The sequence below is a fragment of the Hakea prostrata genome, chromosome 2, assembly GCF_041222555.1.
Source record: "Hakea prostrata isolate BN-2017 chromosome 2, UWA_Hpros_2, whole genome shotgun sequence".
NCBI lineage: Eukaryota > Viridiplantae > Streptophyta > Magnoliopsida > Proteales > Proteaceae > Hakea > Hakea prostrata.
In genome coordinates, this window is record NC_142601.1 from 44,909,116 (window position 1) to 44,928,690 (window position 19,575).

A 19,575-nucleotide genomic window follows, 5' to 3' on the forward strand; every position below is an offset into this window, starting at 1 on the left:
GCCAGATTGCATCTTGATTCCTGATATCCTGTCTGTTAAAAGATAACTTCTTGCTAGGAAAAGGTGCCTTCATTTGATGAAATCTTTGCCCATCTCAACATATGATTACTCTTTCTGGAGTTGACAACTCACCCAATCCAAAGGAAGGGTTTGCATTTGTTGCCGGCAGTGCTGAGATTCTACCTTCTTTGGGAGAGGCCATAGCTCATGAAGATGTTGTGGTCATGTACACGTTGGCATAGTACTGGTGGACTTACTTCAACTCTTTTATTTTTGTGGAAAGCTCAACCACAATTAGTATACATTTGGCAAACACAGAAGTCTTGAATGGACTGATCAATTAATTAATTCCATTGTGAGTAATGATAATGCCAAAAAAAGTGTCTTTTGGTGAGAATGCTCTCGCCTCTGCATATGGGGCTTTGCCATCAGATTTTAGGGTGAACTGGTGAGCTCGGGTAGATCAAATTAAGATTTATAGGTCAAGACTAGACTTAGGGTTTGACAATGGTGTTATAATGGGGTAATTGAGGGAAGTCTATTAGTGTAGTTTTGGGGTTTGTGGATGGTATAATGTTGCAGAATTTGAAGAAGCAGCAGATGAAAACATAGGGTTTGTTAGAAGTATTGACCAAAGTGACAGCACTGTTCACGAGGACTGTTTGTGTGACCAATAACTCATGAACAGTACTTTTATTATTGATCTCATGTTTCCTTTTTCTATTTTTTGGTTTTCTTAGACATTGCTATTATCTACTTTCCTTTTCATATATAATTAGACTAGATACTTCCTTCTTGGTATGTTGTGTTCTTATATCTTAGCACCTTGTGGTGGTTTTACTCTCACAACACCTTCTAATGCATCTCTCCCCTACTTCTTATTCTGCTCTTTTCTTCTTTTCTTCTTTTTCTCCTCTTCTCTTTTTTCTATTCAAATATTGGTTATAGATCCGGGGTTGAAACATGGTTGAACCGTAAACATTGCTAATTTGAGGGTTGTTTCACGGTTCTATTGTTGTGGTGAAGCCCTAGTTCTTATAAGAATAACAACTAGGGTTTTAATGAAGATTGATGAGTTGTGGCTGATCATGGAACAAAAATCGATCAATATGGTTGAAATATCGATCGATATGTCTGCAAATTTTGAAATCGAAACAAAATGTAGTTGTAGGAACGAAAAGTTTACAATATCATTTCGTATCGACCGATATATCGTCGATACGAGTCGAAATATCGGGCCGATATGGTATCGGGCCAAAATGTTACTTACGCAGGTTACAAAATACCCAAAATCGACCTAGTTTTGACCTACCGACGCTATATCGTCAATTCGAGCGATATCGCCCTCTGCATTTCAACCCCCTTTTGAAATTTCTGGTGATTTCTCTTGCTTTCATCCCCTTCTACACCTAATTTCTAGTACTCCATTTCCTTCAAACACTTGATTTGCTCCTCCATTTGTGCATTTTCTCAAATCTTGTAAGGTGAATAACCAACTTCCTCATTTTTTGATTTTTGTTTCATTTGTGCCTTAAATCATGTTAGATTGCTTCCAAATTTGTGTATGAATGAGCCTTTACATGATAAAAATATAGACAAGCCCTACATTTTCATTGAATCAATTAAATGCCCTGGCAAACATTTAATGCAACCTAGATAAAACCTGAAAAGACATTAGAAGCTCTATAATGCATGACGTAGAGTTTGAAACTCCGTTGCTTAATGTGAAGAAGTTCTCCAATATCTCTTCTTAAATCATACTGGAACTGCATCTCGAGGCAAAAATGTTTCCTCTACATATTCGAGGAAGGGGAAGGGGAGACAACATGGCTGGAGCACAGAGGACACGCCATCATATGGGTCCTACTGTCCACCTGATGCTGAGAGCTTGGTGGGATCTATGAGATTGAGGAGCATTGATGATGCTAGAGACTCCTCCACCTCCAGAGGATCCGAATGGCATAGGCCTGCAGAGTCCTCATATGATACTGCTGTGGAGAGTATTGGTTCTACCGAGTCGACTTATGGTTATGGATCATATGGTGTCCCTCCTAGCTATCAGATTCAGGGTCAGGCCAGTCAGCCACTAGTGGAGCCTTATGGTTATGGAGATTGGATCAGCCTATGGAGCTTATGGTGTCCCTCCCACTGTCGATTATCGGAGTCAGCCACTGGGACCTTATCAGTATCCTTATCCTTCTCCTAGTCTTGAGAGCCAGGGTGCTCTTTCATTTGTTGAGCAGATCTTCCACACTATTCCAAAGCCACAAGGCCCACTACCACCAATTCTTTTGGAGATTCACAACTTCCCACCATCACGAAATCTTATGCATGTGGATGAGGCCACGTACAGAGATGCAGTTGTTGACTATGTCCAAAACTATATGGGGCAAACATCATGGGAGTTGTATTGTCATTTGTATGGGGTGCAAACGGAAGAGGGAGACCTTGAGGCCTGAATAGAATAGACTTGTAAGTAGTAACATTCTCGCTTCTTCTCTGATTCATGTACTATTTACTTGGAATGTTGGATGTTACATTTTCAGTAGTTTTTTTAGTAAACTAGTAGTTCTATAGTGTTTATTATGCTTGAAATAGGTAGTATGCAAAAATCCAAATCAATTTGAGTGCATTTGAGGCTCGAAATTGACTTTTCAAGAGTTAGATAAAAAGTATCCAGTTTTGGTCGAAATTTCGACCGAAACATGGAAATTTCAACCTTTTCCCATATCGATCGATATTTTTTCCTTGCGGCTGATATGTATTCATCCTATCTCATGGAGTCAACAGCTGCTCTTATTTTTTGTTTGTCTATGTGGATTTTTTGATTTGCTGAATTGATTTTCTGAACTGAAGGATCTAGGTTCTGAATCAATTGCTGAGTCCTGCTAATTTATCTGCTATTGAGGTTTCACATCTTTGATTGCACAATAGCTACTACTGGTTTCCGTATCAGTCCAGGGGTTGAACACATGATTATTTGAATTCCAGATCTGGCTGACATATCTTGTTCTTCTATCGGGGAATTTTTCTGGGTTCAACCTTTGCTGATTCGACTGATTGTCTCTTGCGTTCAAGAGGGTATTGGATTGTGAATTCTTCATCCTATATAACTGGTTGATTGGGGGCTGAATGAGAAAGTTCTCTCATTATGTATTTGCTGCTGGCTTCTTCACCATCTTCTGGTTTGCTGGTCTGATAATGTAGTTATCTCTGTGATTAGCTGATTTACTCCGTTGTTTGTGAATTGTGTGCTGCTCGACTGTTTTCTGTTGAGGTTTATTAGGGCTCTGTAGACACTAGATCTAAGTTACCAGTACTGCCAAGACTAAGAACCAATCCTTCAACTCTATTGTTAATATCTGGAGTCAGTACTGTGGGAATCAATAGGCCGTGGTATTATGATAGGCCATCACAAATTTTAGCTTGAAGCCTTGAACCATCTTTGCAAGAGAGAGGACTGTTAAATTTTAGCTTGGGTTTCTGCTGGATTTACAGGTCTGTTGAGTCATACAGAAGAAGAAAACATCCCTTTTTTATATTTCCTCGTCTTTCTTTCTTTGATTTCACACCAACTTTCTTGTGTTGCCCCATCCATTAGTGTCCATCTGCTTTGGCTTTATTTTATTTTTAACCTGTTTTCCAGAATTCCAGGTTACGGTATTACTCCTTGTTCAACTTCTTGTTGCCTTATTTTATTTCCTAGTTCCAAAAATGCCACTTGCCTAATTGTTATTATTATTATTATTTTTTATCTTTGTTGTTTGTTCTATAAATAATAATCAGTTACCAGTGGCCTTGTTTGTGCTTTCTTGGATTTCATCTAAATTATAGTCTTGCCCTTCCCTTATCACATTGAGATAATTACAAAATTGTTATGTTACCATATTATTATTTGTTTGTGCCTAATGGTCCTAATCATATCAATTTGGGGCTTGAATTTTTGAAACGTGGCCCATTCGTGACCCTAATTCACTACCATGAGGGTGATTGAAAATTATCACTTTGGATCTTACTTGGAATTACTTCTACTTGTTCCACAGTAACCCATAGAGCCTTTTACCTGCCTACATGGTCTACAATAACCTATGGTGCCTGCTTAACCAAATTTGGGTGATTTTATTAGGATAATATGGGAGTAATCAGGTTGCATTTGTACTCCTTTGAAAAGTTAGGTGATCAAACAGCAGACATTCACCAAGGTCTCATTCCTAGCCAGTTTGAATGCGCCTCTTATGCAAACTGGGATTGCATGACATTTGTTCTCTAGCTTGAAGGGGAGTGTTTAAGTTTATGTCTTGGAGAAGACTTCTTGCTGTTTTATTTTTAGTTATAGCAAGTTCCAATTTTCCCTTTTTTTTTGGGTGGAACTTTTAACTCCCTAGGGAGGCCACGTAATATCAAGCTTATTGTTGATGAAAGAAATATGTTAGAGACTGTAAGTTGATTTTGTCAATGACTCTTATTCTTTTTCTTTCCTTAGCTACAAAAACCTTGTTCCTTTGCTCAACAGATCCATTTGTAACTTCTAATTGTTTTCTTCAGTGAAAAGGAACTTCTTACTGTCCATGCAACATGGAAGTGGATGGTACCTGGTGCATGCCCTTCCCATTGATCTTGTGCATGATGCACCACTCTTGTGTATGGATTATGCCTTCAACAAGCTAGTGAACTAGAGAAAGGGTGAACCCAGAGCCAAGGCTAAAGCACAAGTAGAGTCTGGGGGGCAATCTTCCTACGCATTCATACCCCAACATTTTTTTCTGGGAGGCTGTTTTGATCTTTGACAAGCTTGTGAACTAACTACAATTAAGATTTTGTGGACATCAGGCATGGGTGAGATCCTAATAGAAGTGCGAAAGGCCCTAAAAGTGTGCAAGGTGTATTGGTTAACCAAGTTATTTAACAAGATTACGATCACTAGGAATTTGTGAGATGATTGGAGGAGAAGCACTGTAGTTCCAGTTTATGAAAATAAGGGTGATTTCCAGAGTTACAATAATTGTAAAAGCATGAAACTAATGAGTTATACTATGAGACTTCGGTGAAGATTTTTCAAGTCTATTTAAGAAGAATGACTCACTTCTTGAAGATTCAAATTGTTTTGCTAGGCATAGTTTGAGAACGAGACTTAATTTAAGACCAAAAAAAAAACTTTGCCAAAGTCTCGGTTGAGTTGAGATCTTGAATTGAGATGCCAGCCTTTAAAAGAGGTCCAACTCTATTGAGCCTTGATATCTTGACTTGATCTCATCGAGACAGGAAAGTTGGGCCTAGAATAGGATTTTGCTTATTGCCAGTTCGCTTCACATATTTTTGCCCGATTGATTGCCGAAGTCTTCATTGTAGAGCTGCTAGAGTTGATCACCAGCAGTACTGCACCCCTTACATCTTGCTCCACCCATTTTCCAAGAATCTCCAAGAAGGTAACCCAATGGTCCCAGATCTATTATTTTTCAGAAACTCTTGGTCAAACCTTGTTTTATGTGTGTGATTCTATCATGTGTCATTTTAACTATGAACAAGTGTAATGTATTAGACTTGTTCAATGTTGAACTTCGGGTCTTCAGGTATTAACTTATGAGTATATGATATATTCATATGTACAATAGGGTTTTTTAGGGTTATGGCTTTGCTTCAGTGAAGTGGTTTCCAACTTGTGGTCCAAAGAGGAACTCACATTTACACTACCTTTCTCATAAATCTTAGGTTAGTGTTGTTAAAATGGCTGAAACAGGCTGGATAGCAAGTTTCGGCCCAAAATGACCCCTAATACCCTCAAGTTTAGAGAGAGAGAGGGAAAAAAAAACCCTCCACTTTGCCAAGATCTCAAACCAAGATTGGTCTTGAGATCAAATTATTTACCTATGACCCCAGGCAGCAACAAGCTTCGAGAATGTCGTTTGAGCCTTGAGGAGGTCTGGCCATGTGCAGCGTAGGCCTGAGGATGCCCCAGTAAGGGGTGATCTGATTCTAATTGAAGGATCAACAGAACTATGAATACACCTTAAATGACCATTGCCCATCTGTGAGGTTGTGGAGAATGGCATGCATAGTGTGGATCTTATGCCATGTACAGTTTCTGCTGGAGTTTACTGAAGGGCAGGGATTTTCACACCGTGTACTTGTGATTTTCTTAATTTCTTGGGCTATCCTCTTTCCTCTTACTTCCATGCTCTATTTTCCATTTTTCGCTTTCCTTATTTCTTTTTTTTTTTTTATCTTTTCTATTCTTCACTCCTTTTGCTTTCCCTTCGCATTGAGAGGACCTCAGTTTCCCAACTTTATTCAAGTAGCCATGTGGCTCCAGTTGGTTGGGAACTTGGTGATCTGCTGTTGTATTTCATTCTGGACAAAAGTGGTGGATATCTTCCCTTTGATGGTTTGACATACTTTTCTTTGATTCAGTCTCTTCATTTGAGATTTGTCAAGATGAATGAGTACTGAATATTAAGTAGTTCACTTAATACATTTGGCAGTATCATAGCTTGCTTAAAGTACTTACATAGTGACATGCTTCTTGAACTGTTTGTGATTGTATAACCTATAGGTGTGGGCGAATCCTGTTTATATAAATTTCCCTATTAATTGATTGATTTTATGTTAAGTTATCAGAAGAGAATTCAAAAGAAATCATTGCTTCCGTTCGGTTTGGTATGTTGAGACAATTTTGCAAACAGGCTTACTTCTTCACATTACATTTTGTTGGACTTTTGTCAGGAGTGTAATTCTTCTTATGCCAGGTTGTAGTGATTTCAGGGGAGACTGGGTGTGGCAAAACCACTCAACTTCCTCAATATGTGTTGGAGTCAGAAATAGAATCTGGCCGTGGGGCATTCTGTAGCATCATCTGTACTCAGCCCCGAAGAATATCTGCAATGGCTGTTTCTGAGAGAGTTTCAACAGAAAGAGGGGAGCCTCTTGGTGAATCTGTAAGCTCAAATTGATTGTAATGAAGGAACCGTTTTCTAGAAATGAGATACTTAAGTGCCTTTCGATACCTGGCTTTCAAATAACATAAGCTTGTGTTGCAGGTTGGTTACAAAGTTCGATTAGAGGGAATGAAAGGCAAAAATACGCATCTACTGTTCTGTACCAGTGGTATTTTGCTGAGGAGGTTGCTTTCTGACCGCAATCTCAATGGTATAACCCATGTTTTTGTTGATGAAATTCATGAAAGAGGCATGAACGAAGGTACCTTTTATAAACCAATCCACTTTTCTGTTTCATGAGTTCTCCTGAAGCAGTCTAGCATCTGCATTTACTTAATGCTCTGCCACCCTTTACACTGGTGAGGTGTCCTGCAGACTTTCTATTGATTGTTTTGAAGGATCTGCTTCCTCGCCGTCGAGATTTGAGATTGATTTTAATGAGTGCTACTCTGAATGCGGAGCTGTTTTCAAAGTTTTTTGGTGGGGCACCAACTATTCACATCCCTGTGAGTTAACAGTTGTCATACTTTTGATACCTGCTTTTGAACTAAATCCTGGTCATTGGGCTCTGATAAAGATTCAGTCAGTTATATCCTAGGGCTACGCTTGGTTGGAAGGGAAAATATAAAGGGGATGAAAATTTTTCAGAAAAAAGGAAAAAATCCTAAGTTATTGCATAGATTACCTAAACTTGTTACATATTTTAGTACTGATACATTTAAAGTATTATTTTATTTTACTTGTAAACCAAAGGGAGATGGATGCAAAGTAAAGTGAAAATTTAGTAACCAAAAAATGGTATTTTGACTTGAGTAGATAGTTTTTTATTATTTTTTTATATATTTTTTTTATTTCTTCAAAATATTTTTATTACAATTGAAGTTTGAAAGTTCACTTCCCTTTAATTCCCCTCATGACTTAGCTATGCCTTAGTGAAGCATACAATTGCAAAAACATATGCATGTTTTAGTGTTAGCTAAACGATTTTCATTTTTAGATCTTTGTTGCCAACTTGCCTAACTGCAACAGTAGTGATAATGATAATGTTGGGATGGTAATGATGTGTTAGAATAGTAGGGTTGATTTCTCAACATTTGGTTTTATGAATACCTGTGATCTTGACCTTGGCCCATATTGCTGATGGAGCTGTAAACTGATTGGTTGTTCACTAACCGCTTAGTTGATCAGTTGCATCACAGTAACTTGGTAAAATTGATAATGTTTGTGCCCAATTTAAACCAAAAAAATTCAAAGAACAATGAAATATATTAATCCATTAGAAAGGTTTCTTTGTTCTATTATTTTGGGCCTACTTATATGTTTTTTGCAAGATCACACATGCCATTTCTATCCCTGTCAGTCGTGTGAGCAGAGCCGGGCACATGTTTGGATGCAGTTGTGCATCACTTGGCATATGTAAATGTGGTTTTTATTTTTTATTTTTTATTGTCCAACATTCTTGACAATGTTGTGTGTACTCTTATTGGCTGAAGGGCTTTACTTATCCTGTACACGCACACTTTCTGGAAGATGTTTTGGAGATAACAGGTTATAAAATGACCTCATTTAATCAAATTGATGATTATGGCCAAGATAAGTTGTGGAAAACACAGAAGCAGCTATTGCCACGAAAAAAGAAAAACCAGATTACTGCACTTGTTGAGGTATGTCTTTGTAGGTGTTGTGCTACTCAGTCTTCAATACTTTTCTTTTTCAGACCCCTTGATGTCTTCCTATATATATATATTGGGGGGGGTATATTTAGTTATAATCAATAACAAATAATGCTGCTGGGTAGGAATTGACTGCTTTGCATTGTAATGGTGGTTCCATGAAATCATTATGTTATTGTTTAATTTTCGAAATATGTCTGAACTGACCTTATGATGCAAGTGTTCCTTTACCTCTCAATTCATCTCATCTGTTTTTAATAAAGCTTTAAAATTTTTTCCATGCTAAATTAGAAGTGAATGAAAAAAAACCCTTGTTGGAAATTTCTGACAGTGTGTTTTACTTGGTGGGAAATAATTGCTGGAAGTTACTTCTCTTTTGAAAGTTGCCAGTGTTTGTAATAAAATTTGTGCAGGAAAAAGTCCTCTGTTTACTCTAACTTGGTAATACCGTACAGGATGCTCTTAATAAGTCAAGCTTCGAGAATTATAGTTCCAGGGTACGGGATTCCCTGTCATGTTGGTCACCTGATTGCATAGGGTTTAACCTTATTGAGGCAGTTTTATGCCATATATGCCGCAAGGAACGAGCTGGTGCTGTGTTAGTGTTTATGACTGGCTGGGAGGATATCAGTTGTTTGCGAGATCAACTTAAGGCTCATCCCCTCTTAGGTGATCCAAACAGGATACTACTGCTTACATGCCATGGTTCAATGGCCACATCTGAACAGGTTTGTCATCTCATGTTGTATCTTCGCCTTTACTTCCAATTTTATGCTGTTGTTTGTAGAGCTATATTATGCTTGATCCAATATAACAATCTGGTTTCACTAAAGCTACAACTTATGGCTTTATTTTTTCCTTGGACTCTTTGACTAACTCTAAGAAAACCACCCTTTTGGTTTTTGGGTAAGGTTGGTTTCCTTGACACTCAAAAAGTGCTTATTTTCTTTTTTCTTTTGAGGGAACAAAAGAAGAAAAAAGAGAGAGGGGGGGGCGGGGGTGCCACTTGCCAGACAAAAAACTTGTTCCCTGAGAAGAGGATTCACTATGAATTTGAATAGAAATTGAAAGCTTAAACTATATTGACTCTTATTATAAGTAATGATATTTTCTGGACATGCTGACCCAGAATTTGATCCTTGATTTGATATTTTCATTTTCAGAACAAAATTAGCCTTCATTCAGTATGGTTCTTTCTTTCACTCTTTCATGTTAGATTTCTTCACATCCAGAGAGAAGGATATTTGAAAATACCTAATAAGAACCCACGAATCGAATGCAAAACTAATATTATTTAATTGATAGAATAGCGAAGAACAATGATAAACTGGTTACAATGGAGCCAGTCACCCCCCACAACACATTGCTGCCCCTCAGCCTACGGCTGCCCAAACACTCACATAAAAAAATCCTTTTTTACTACTCACATCTTATCCCTATTTATAACCCCTAATCAACCTTAATCTCCCAAAATCTCTCTCATTCAGTAGTAAATATTCTACAATATTCTGCCTGTCCCCAAATCCCTCTTATTCAGTAGTAAATATTTTGCAATATTCTACAAATCATTCACAATATTCTGCAACCTCCTTTTTAGGACCAGATCTGATTTCTTTCACTAACTGTTGTTCGCCAGATATTCAGCAAATCATTCCTCTCCCAATATAGCATAATAATGTGATTCCAGGGCTCTATCACTACTGGCCCCTTGAAAATCACCTTGTCCTCAAGGTGATGGAAAATTGGAAGCTTGGTCTTTACATGTTTGCCACACAACCATGCTAGTTCGACATTTTGCACAACATACCTCCTTGAGAACCAATAACCACATAACTCCAAGCAACTCAAATGAAGAAAAACCTTGGAAATTTCAGCTGAATTACAGAGTACACTAGGAATAGCCATTGGAACTAACTTCTGCTGAACAACAATAACATATGGACCCATATAAAGCATAACTCCTGCTCCCTTAAGTTTCGTGTCAATTTATGAATTAAGGACTTGCAACGGATTAGCAGCACTGGTTGCCATACCGTCATTTGTAGCAATTTCCCCTTTGGCTTCTTTTTCACCCTCTTTTAAAATCTCTACCAATGCTTCATCACTATGGTTACTATTTGCAATACCGTCACCCGTTGTTTGGATGGCTCCGAAATTTTTCAGAGCATTCTCTGTGATTTCAGCCTTTGCTGCTTTTATTTATTCCTTTATTGATGGTTCATACATTATGATGCCATTAACTTGCTCAAACCTGGTATTTTCTGCTTCTCCCGCCCCTTCAGTCACTTGCTCAACACTAAAATCCAATTTCAGGGCTTCCTTGAAGGTTGACCAATTGAAGTTCGACCAGTTCTTCTGGTAAAGCCATGCTAATGCCTCTCCTTCTAAATGTTGCAGTGCCACTCCCAATCTATGTTCATCATCGATCTGGTGTTCCCAACAGAATACAAAACTTTAAGAAGCCATTCCTGCACATCCCCTTCCCCGAAAAACATGGATAATCCGGTTTCCATTGCTTCCCGCAGATCAAAACGTGCTTTGATACCAATTTGATAAGAACCCACAAATTGAATGCAAAACTAATATTATTTAATTGATAGAATAACGAAGAACAATGATAAACTGGTTACAATGGTGCCAGTCACCCCCACAGCACATTGCTACCCCTCAGCCTACGGCTGCCCGAACACTCACATAAAAAATCCTTTTTTACTACTCACATCTTATCCCTATTTATAACCCCTAATCAACCTCAATCTCCCAAAATCTCTCTCATTCAGTAGTAAATATTCTGCAATATTCTACCTGTCCCCAAATCCCTCTTATTCAGTAGTAAATATTTTGCAATATTTTGCAAATCATTCACAATATTCTGCAACCTCCTTTTTAGGACTAGATCTGATTTCTTTCATTAACTGGTTGTTCGCCGATATTCAGCAAATCATTCCTCTCCCAATATAGCATAATAATGTGATTCTAGGGCTATATTAATACCCATTAGTTTAGTACAACAAAATCCATAGTATTCATTTAGTCTCAATTCTTTGGTTTAGACTTTGAATGCATTCTAAATAATATTTTTACAAGTCCCTCCCCATATTGATTCCCATTTAATTGAATTATTTGTAGATTCCTCCAAAACCCAGAAGATTTTATGTTTCCAATATTTTTGGGCATCTGAACAATTGCTAGCCCATTCCCCACTCTGCCTCTTATTGTGATGCAATTTCCTACGATCAATGATATTCTTTGTTTTATAGATAATCAAATTAGGAGGTGTGGCTTTAATGCCACCGTTTTCTATGTCTATTTTATTGTTAACTGGAGATTGCAGAGAGCCTCAAAACTTGCCTACAATTCTCATTGACCCCACCTTAGCCTCTAATGCCTTTGTGAACTTTAGGAGCTCCATCTGTCTTTTGCTTCACTATTTCAAGGTTGGGTTGAACCAAGGAGTGGCAATATGTTCTCTCTGATTATGATATTGTCAATTACAATTTGCTAGGCATTGGAGAGCAAGCCACTAAATGAAGATAGAATTTTATCGTCCCTATGGTCAGGTGATCTTTCTATCTGTTCACGATACAGCCTTGAGTAACATATGCACTTCCATTTTTCCTTTACAATTCTAGGATGGAAATTTGAAAATAATAGTGCCAAGTGTTCCCATTGTGACCTCATAGCATTATTGGTCCTTGAATAAAAAAAATATCTGTCTTGACTGCTCCAAGAATCTTAATATAATACTCAACTCTTGGACTATCTCTGACCAAAGACAAACCAATCGTGGAACAGCAACATGCACATCAAAGCACTCAAGGCTTGAGAGAAATAATCAAATATTCAAGAGCAAAATTCAGATGCACCCCCTGGGTTTGCAAACTATTATGTTTGCACCTGCCGAAATTTATTCTATTACAGTTACACTCCTTATATTTCATATTATATATCAACTGCATCCCTAGTGTTGGAACAATGGGCTTAACTGATGACTCAACATCTATTGTATTTTCAAAATTATTTTGATTTTCAAGAGTAAAAAGAAGTTTTAGGGGAGGGTGAAAAGCAACAGTGACTTTTGAAATTTGTTTAAAATTTTTTCTCACTTATAAGAAGATTCAGAAAGGATAGTGGAAATAATTGAAACCTTAGGTAATCAATGTGACCCCTAAGTTTCTTATATATAATAATGCGAAATATACAAAGTTACATAATTATCCTCACTAAACAATTGAATTATAATAACTTGAACCACAACTTATAATTAAACCAACCCACAAATAAATTGAACCAACCAACACTCCCCCTCAAGTTGAGGAATAGATGTTAATCATGCCCAACTTGCTCAAAATAGGGTAGAAATCTCCTTCCTTCAGTCCTTTAGTAAAGATGTTATGTCAGCTACTTGATCTTCTGATCTCACAAATGGCATGCATATCAGCCCTTGTTCTAACTTTCCTTTGACAAAAAATCTATCTCAATGTGTTTTGTACGATCATGTTGCATTGGATTATTGGCTATACTGATGGTAGCCTTGTTGGCACAATATAACATCATGGGACTTGTAACAAGAAACTCAATATCTTCTAATAGACCCTTCAGCCATAAAAGTTCACATACTCCTCGAACCATGGATCTATACTCAGCCTTTGTACTAGACAATGCACCACATTTTGCTTCTTACTTCGCCAGATTACTAGATTGCCCCCAACAAATGCATAATATTTTGATATTGATTTTCTGTCAGGTGAACTAGCCTAATCAGCATCTGTATAAGCTTCCACTTTCAAATTATTTGAGGGTGACAAAAGTATTCCCTTTTCTGGTGTGGATTTCAAATACTGAAGTACTCTAGTAATAGCATTCATACGAGTCGAGTATAGGTCATGCATAAACTAGCTCACTAAGCTTACTAAAAAAACAATGTCAGGTCTGGTGTGAGACAAATAAATTAGTTTTCCAATCAACTTTTGATGTCTCCCTTTATCTATTGGTACTCCCTCTTTCTCTTTAAGATTAATATTTGCTTCAATTGAGGTATCCATGGCTTTACATCCCAAAATTCCCACTTCCGAAAGTAAGTCTAGGATATACTTGTGTTGGGAGTCTTGGGACAAATAGATCCCTTTTTCTGACCTAGCAACCTCAATTCCCAGGAAATACTTGAGTTTCCCTAGATCTTTAACCTCAAATTCCTTGTTGAGGAAGCTCTTTAGCTTTTGTATTTCTGCCCCATCATTCCCAGTGATGACAATGTCATCTATATACACTATAAGAAGCGTGATGTGAGTTCCTAACCTTTTCACAAAGAGAGTATGGTCAGCATTACTTTGCTTGTAACCTATCGATGTCATGGCTTTTTAGAGGCGTCCAAACCAACACCGGGGAAATTGCTTTAACCCATAAATTGACTGTTTCAACTGACAAACCTTCCTTTTTGTTTTGCTATTAGAGAATCCATGTGGGATTTCCATGTAGACCTCTTCTTTCAATCCTCCATGCAAAAAATGCATTCTTTACATTTAGTTGATGTGAGTCCCAATCTTGATTCACAACTACTGATAACAAGACCTGACTATATTCAATTTTGCAAAAGGAGCAAAGGTCTCTTGATAATCAATTTCATAAGTCTGAGTGAACCCTTTTGCAACCAATCTATCCTTCAATTGGTTGACTCAACCATCGATGTTCTGTTTTACCACGAACACCCACTTACAACCTACTAGTTGTTTCCCTGGAGGAAGAGTAACCTACTCCCAAGTACCATTCTTCTTCATAGCCAGCATTTCCTCTATCATTGTTGCCTTTCAATTTTTATTAGCGTAGGCTTCCTACCAAGTCTTTGGAACAGATGCAGTAGAAAAATAAGATATGAAGGCTTGGTAGGAGTCAGACAAAGAATCATGGGAAACGTATTTAGCTAAAGGTTTGGTAGGAGTCAGACAAAGAATCATAGGAAAAGTATTTAGCTATAGGATGCTGACTACACGATCTGATTCCTTTTCTAACAGTAATAGGGAGGTCAAAAGAAGATACCTCAGGGATACTTACAGGATCTGAATCTAGATTAGGAGATTGGAGTGGTAACATGTCAACCTTCTCTACCTGCCGTGGCCGACTGGTTGTCTTCCTCTGATAGTTTGCACATCCTTGCTTTGGTCAATTTGCATTTGATAGACCTCATAGTATGCCTTACATGAGTGGTCTCCCCCTGGATAGGATCCTTACAAGGTTCAGATGGGGAAAGGGAAAACTGGGTGTCTACATGTATGCTGGCCGAATGCTCCCCTTGTTCAGGAATCTCTTCCTGAACCTCTAACTTGGGGCTGAATTAGGTTTGGTAGGTCTCTATATGTGACAGGAACATCTAAGGTGGGAAAGAACATCTCTGCTCTTGGGGTCTCCCCTTGTAGAGGTGTATAATAAGGAGTAAACTCATTGAAGATGACTTCCACGGACACTATTGTCTTCCTCGAAGGAGGATGGTAACATTTGTAACCTTTTTGAGTAGCAGAATACCCCAGAAAAATGCAGCGGAGGCCACGAGGTTCCAACTTACTCTTGTGGGTCGAAGTTCTGGCATAACACACACAACCAAATATTCTTGGAGGAACTATAAAGGAAGATGTTCCTTGAAGGATCTCACTGGGGCATTTGAAGTCAAGGATTCTACTAGGCATCCTATTCATGATGTATGATGTAGTGAGAACTGCGTCACTCCAATATTAGCCGGGGACATTCATGGCAATTAGAAGAGAATGAGCAATCTTTAAAAGATGCTTGTTCTTCTGTTCGGCCACTCCATTTTAAGCCGCAGTATCAACACAATTAGTTTGATGTATTATGTCAAAATCAAAGAGGTATCTTTGAAATTCTTTGTCATTATACTCGGTTCCATTATCATTGCGAAGGACCTTCACAGTGGCATTGAATTGAGTTTTAACCATATTATGAAAATCTTGAAAACATCGAAAAACTTCATTTTTTTGTTTTAAAAGATAAATCCATGTGGAGCAAGAATGACAATCAATAAAAGTAACAAAAAAATGATGGCGAGTAATAGATATATAGCGATAAGGCCCCCACACATCACTATGAATTAACATAAAAGGAATAAAACATATATTATTATTAGAAGGCAAATAACTTGAACGAATCTGTTTAGCAAAAACACAAACTTCACAAAAAAATTTCCTATGACAAGATGAGACTAAATCGGGAAAAAGTTTTCTTAGAGTTCTAAGGGAAGGAAAGACCCCAACATACGCGCCGCGCGCCCCGGCCCAGCGGGGCGGCCCGCCGCGCCGCCCTTGCCCTATAGGGGGATGGCCCAGCCTACAATGCCACTGATGGAGAGCTAACAAATTGACCTAATGAGGAGTAGCAAACATAGTAGAAGAAGAGGCTCCATTCGATTCCAACAAGTAGAGTTCATTGTCTAGTTTACCACTTCCAATTTCCTTCCCCATTACCAGGTCCTGAAAGACATAGTAGGAGGGAAAAAAATGTGGCCTTACAATTCAAGTCATTGGTAAGACTACTAATGGAAAGAAGGTTAGTAGAAAAAGATGGAACATGTAAAGCTGAGGACAAAGAAAGGGACGGTGAATGCTATATGGTTCCCTTTCCAGCACTAAGAGTAAGAGCCATCAACCATACTGACCTTATCTTTCCCTGAGGTAGATAAATAATTCAAGAAAAGAGAAGTAGAACTTGTTATATGGTCTGTCACTCCAGTATCAATAATCCATGTAACAGAAACTGAAGAAGCATGGAAGCCTTTAAATATGGTACCTAAAGTAGCAAGGTAGGAATTCGAATGTGCAGTTGACGAGGCATTGGAAGAGGCAATGGCAGCGGCAGCGGTAGACGACTGTAGAATGCGCCTCAGAGCAAGCAACTCTTCCTTGAAAAAATCGATATCTGGAGTAGGTGCGGTAGAAACAATTTCTGAATAATGAGCCTTGGGTTTACCCTTCTTTTAAGCCCTTTTTTGTTCAAAATCAGCAGGCTTCCTATGTAATTTTCAGCATGTGGCTTTGGTATGATAGAGCTTGTGGCAGTGCTCACACTTAACCATATCTTTGACTAATTCTGTTCGGGACACCATACTCACACTTTGAAGAGCATATTTTTCCACTATCGGATTATGTAGCATAGCCAGACGACAACTCTCCTCACATTGAACAAGTGCACAAGATTGTTTCAGTGTAGGAAAGAGAGAGTGACTCAAAACCTGTACTCGGATTTGATCATACTCCACATTTAAGCCAGCCAAAATATCATACACCCGAATTTTGTCAACATATTTCCTGTAGGCAACCACATCATCAGGATTAGTCGGTTGGTAGTCACTATAATGGTCTAACTCTTGCTAGAGAGAGCATAATTCAGCGTAGTACTGAGCAAATGTCAACTCTTTCTATGTGGTCTCATGAAGTTTCTTTCGTAGCTCATAGATCTGCTCATCATTCCCCAATTATCCATAAGTCTCTTAGTAGCCTTCCAAATTTGGGCTGCTGTATCCAACAATAAATATCCCCTGGCTAGATTTGGATGCATGGAATTCAAGAGGAAGGATATGATAAGAGAGTCGTGTGAAATCCATTTATCCTGAAGAATGCCAGCAGTCAACGGTTTGGCTGTAGTGCTCATAATATGACCGACTAGACCTCTTCCAGTAATTGTCAAATAGGCAGAACGAGATCAGATCAAGTAATTAGTTCCATCGAACTTAACAAAGAGTGATGGAAGGTTGGGATAATTTTCATGACTTGTTGGAATTGCAGAAACATCCGGTGTAGTCATATCTTCAATCCACTCACCAAAAACACCACCAAAAAACAATTTTGATCAAACCTGCTGAAAATTCTGATCAAACCTTCTTTAAATTCTGATCAAACCTGCTGAAAATTCTGATCAAACCTTCTGAAAAATTCTGATCAAACCTACTGAAAATTCTGATCAAACCTACTGAAAGGGCTGATCAAATCTGCTGAAAAATAAAATCTGATCAAACCTGCTGTTCTGCAGGCTTCAAACTCGTTTAGAAGAATCTGAAATATCCCAAGAGGATGTAAGAGGTCAGAAAATATTTCTCTGAGCAGTTGTAATTTTCTGATTCAATGTTGCAGTAATTTCCTGATCAATACTGCATAAAACGTGCTGTTCTTCAGTCTTCAAACTGTTTTAGAAGAATCTGAAACATCACAGGAGGTGTAAAACTTCAAAAAAAAAAATTTCTTCATTGCAGTAGAGAAGAGAACAGCATCAAGGAGGAGCTGATAGCAAGAAAGAACCCCAAAGGAAGAAGAAACAAATGAGAAAGGAGAGGAGGAAGATGCTGTCAATGGCGGAAACACTGCAAGAGAGAGAGAAGAGGTGGAAGAAGAAAAATAAAAATCGAGAAAGAGAGAGATGGAAGAAAAAAAGAAAAAAAGAAAAAAAAAGAAGAAGAAAGAGAGTAGTAGAAAAAAAATAGAGTTTTTCTTGGTGTTTTAGAACCCAAAGGAAGAAGAAACAAAGGAGAAGGAGAGGAGAAGATGCTGGCGATGGCGGAAACAAAGAGAGAGAAAGCCGAGGCAGAAGAAAAAAGAGGGAAAAAAAATCGAGGAAGAAAGAGGTGGAAGAAAGAAAGAGAAGGAAAAAGAAAAAAAATTGCCTTGGTTTTTTTATTCTAATGTTAACTTGGCTCTGATGCCATGTGGAAATAATTGAATCCTTAGGTAATCAATGTGACCTCTAAGTTTCTAACTTATAATAATGTGAAATATACAAAGTTACATAATTACCCTCACTAAACAACTGAATAATAATAACTTGAACCATAACTTATAATTAAACCAACCCACAAATAAACCAAACCAACCAACAGATAGAAATGTCATTTTCTACTCAGAATTAACAGTGTTAGGCATAGAGGGACTTTTGTAATAGAATAAATTCCAGGGGACATGAACGTAATAGTTTATAAACCCAGTTGGTTTATATATAATTTGCTCAATATGTTCAAATAATCTGAACTTTTTTTTGTTCTTCCTTCTAGGGGGTATAAATATATGACAAAACAGCATTACAACTCATAATAGGAACAGGAACCAGGTATAAATATGGTAAAACAGCATTACAATTTACAATTCATAATAGAAACAGGAAACAAACTCCTAATAGAAACTAAACCTAAAAACTTACTAGACTTTGGACTCCTACTAGATTTATGGCTTGGACACTTAGACCAATAAAAAGTAAACGGAGACTACTCTGCCCATATAAATTAAGTTGGCAAGAATTTACATAATTAGACTAATCTAACTAATCAGCTAGTCTAATTTCTGTCCTTAGCCTAGGCATCTAATTTTTAGGCCCATAAATTAGGCCCTTGACTGCAGTAAGAAACAAAGGCCCAACATCATATCTATCAACCCCAAGTTGATCCCGAAGGAAATAATCTAAGTCGGTGCTAGATCTGCATCAAGGTAGCTGTTACAACATGGCTCAATCAAAAAAATGAAAATAAATTCTTACTTGAACTAGGAATGAAATAAAATTTATAAAACAACACTACTGAACCATCACATGCTGGATATTTCAGCTGGCTGGTTCAATAAGCCTATCATCCTGGTCCACTCTCAGACCTCAGTTCTTGCTGCTAATGAATTGACACCAAGTGGACCAGCTTTTATTCTTCTCTGGAGACCATTTTGAGTGTCACAGTCCACTCTACTTGTCCCTTTGTTTCTTTGATGTGATTGTATTGCTTTTCTTGATCTTGTTGTGACTAACTTTCCACCCAGGCAAAGGTTCTTGCAAATCCAACGTCTTTTGGAAAGTTAAGAACAATTTGTTGGCGGTCCTTAAAACAGTGGCTGCATTTTACAAGAACTTTTGTCTTGTGGGAATTTTGTTTGGACTCCATTCTTAAATAATTTTATGAAATTCTGAAATGGATGGCAGTCATTACAGTCTTCTAA

The 19,575-nt window shown here is 37.9% G+C and overlaps 1 protein-coding gene across 1 annotated transcript in view; it reads left to right on the forward strand.

Moving 5' to 3' along the window:
* Positions 1 to 19,575, forward strand: part of ABO6 (DEA(D/H)-box RNA helicase family protein) — a 53,816-nt gene that overhangs the window by 8,138 nt on the left and 26,103 nt on the right. The window contains exons 6-10 of the mRNA XM_089144678.1: positions 6,744 to 6,932; positions 7,035 to 7,194; positions 7,308 to 7,438; positions 8,426 to 8,596; positions 9,061 to 9,333. Coding sequence (XP_089000804.1) covers positions 6,744 to 6,932; positions 7,035 to 7,194; positions 7,308 to 7,438; positions 8,426 to 8,596; positions 9,061 to 9,333 — 924 coding nt within the window. The remainder of the gene's footprint in view (positions 1 to 6,743; positions 6,933 to 7,034; positions 7,195 to 7,307; positions 7,439 to 8,425; positions 8,597 to 9,060; positions 9,334 to 19,575) is intronic.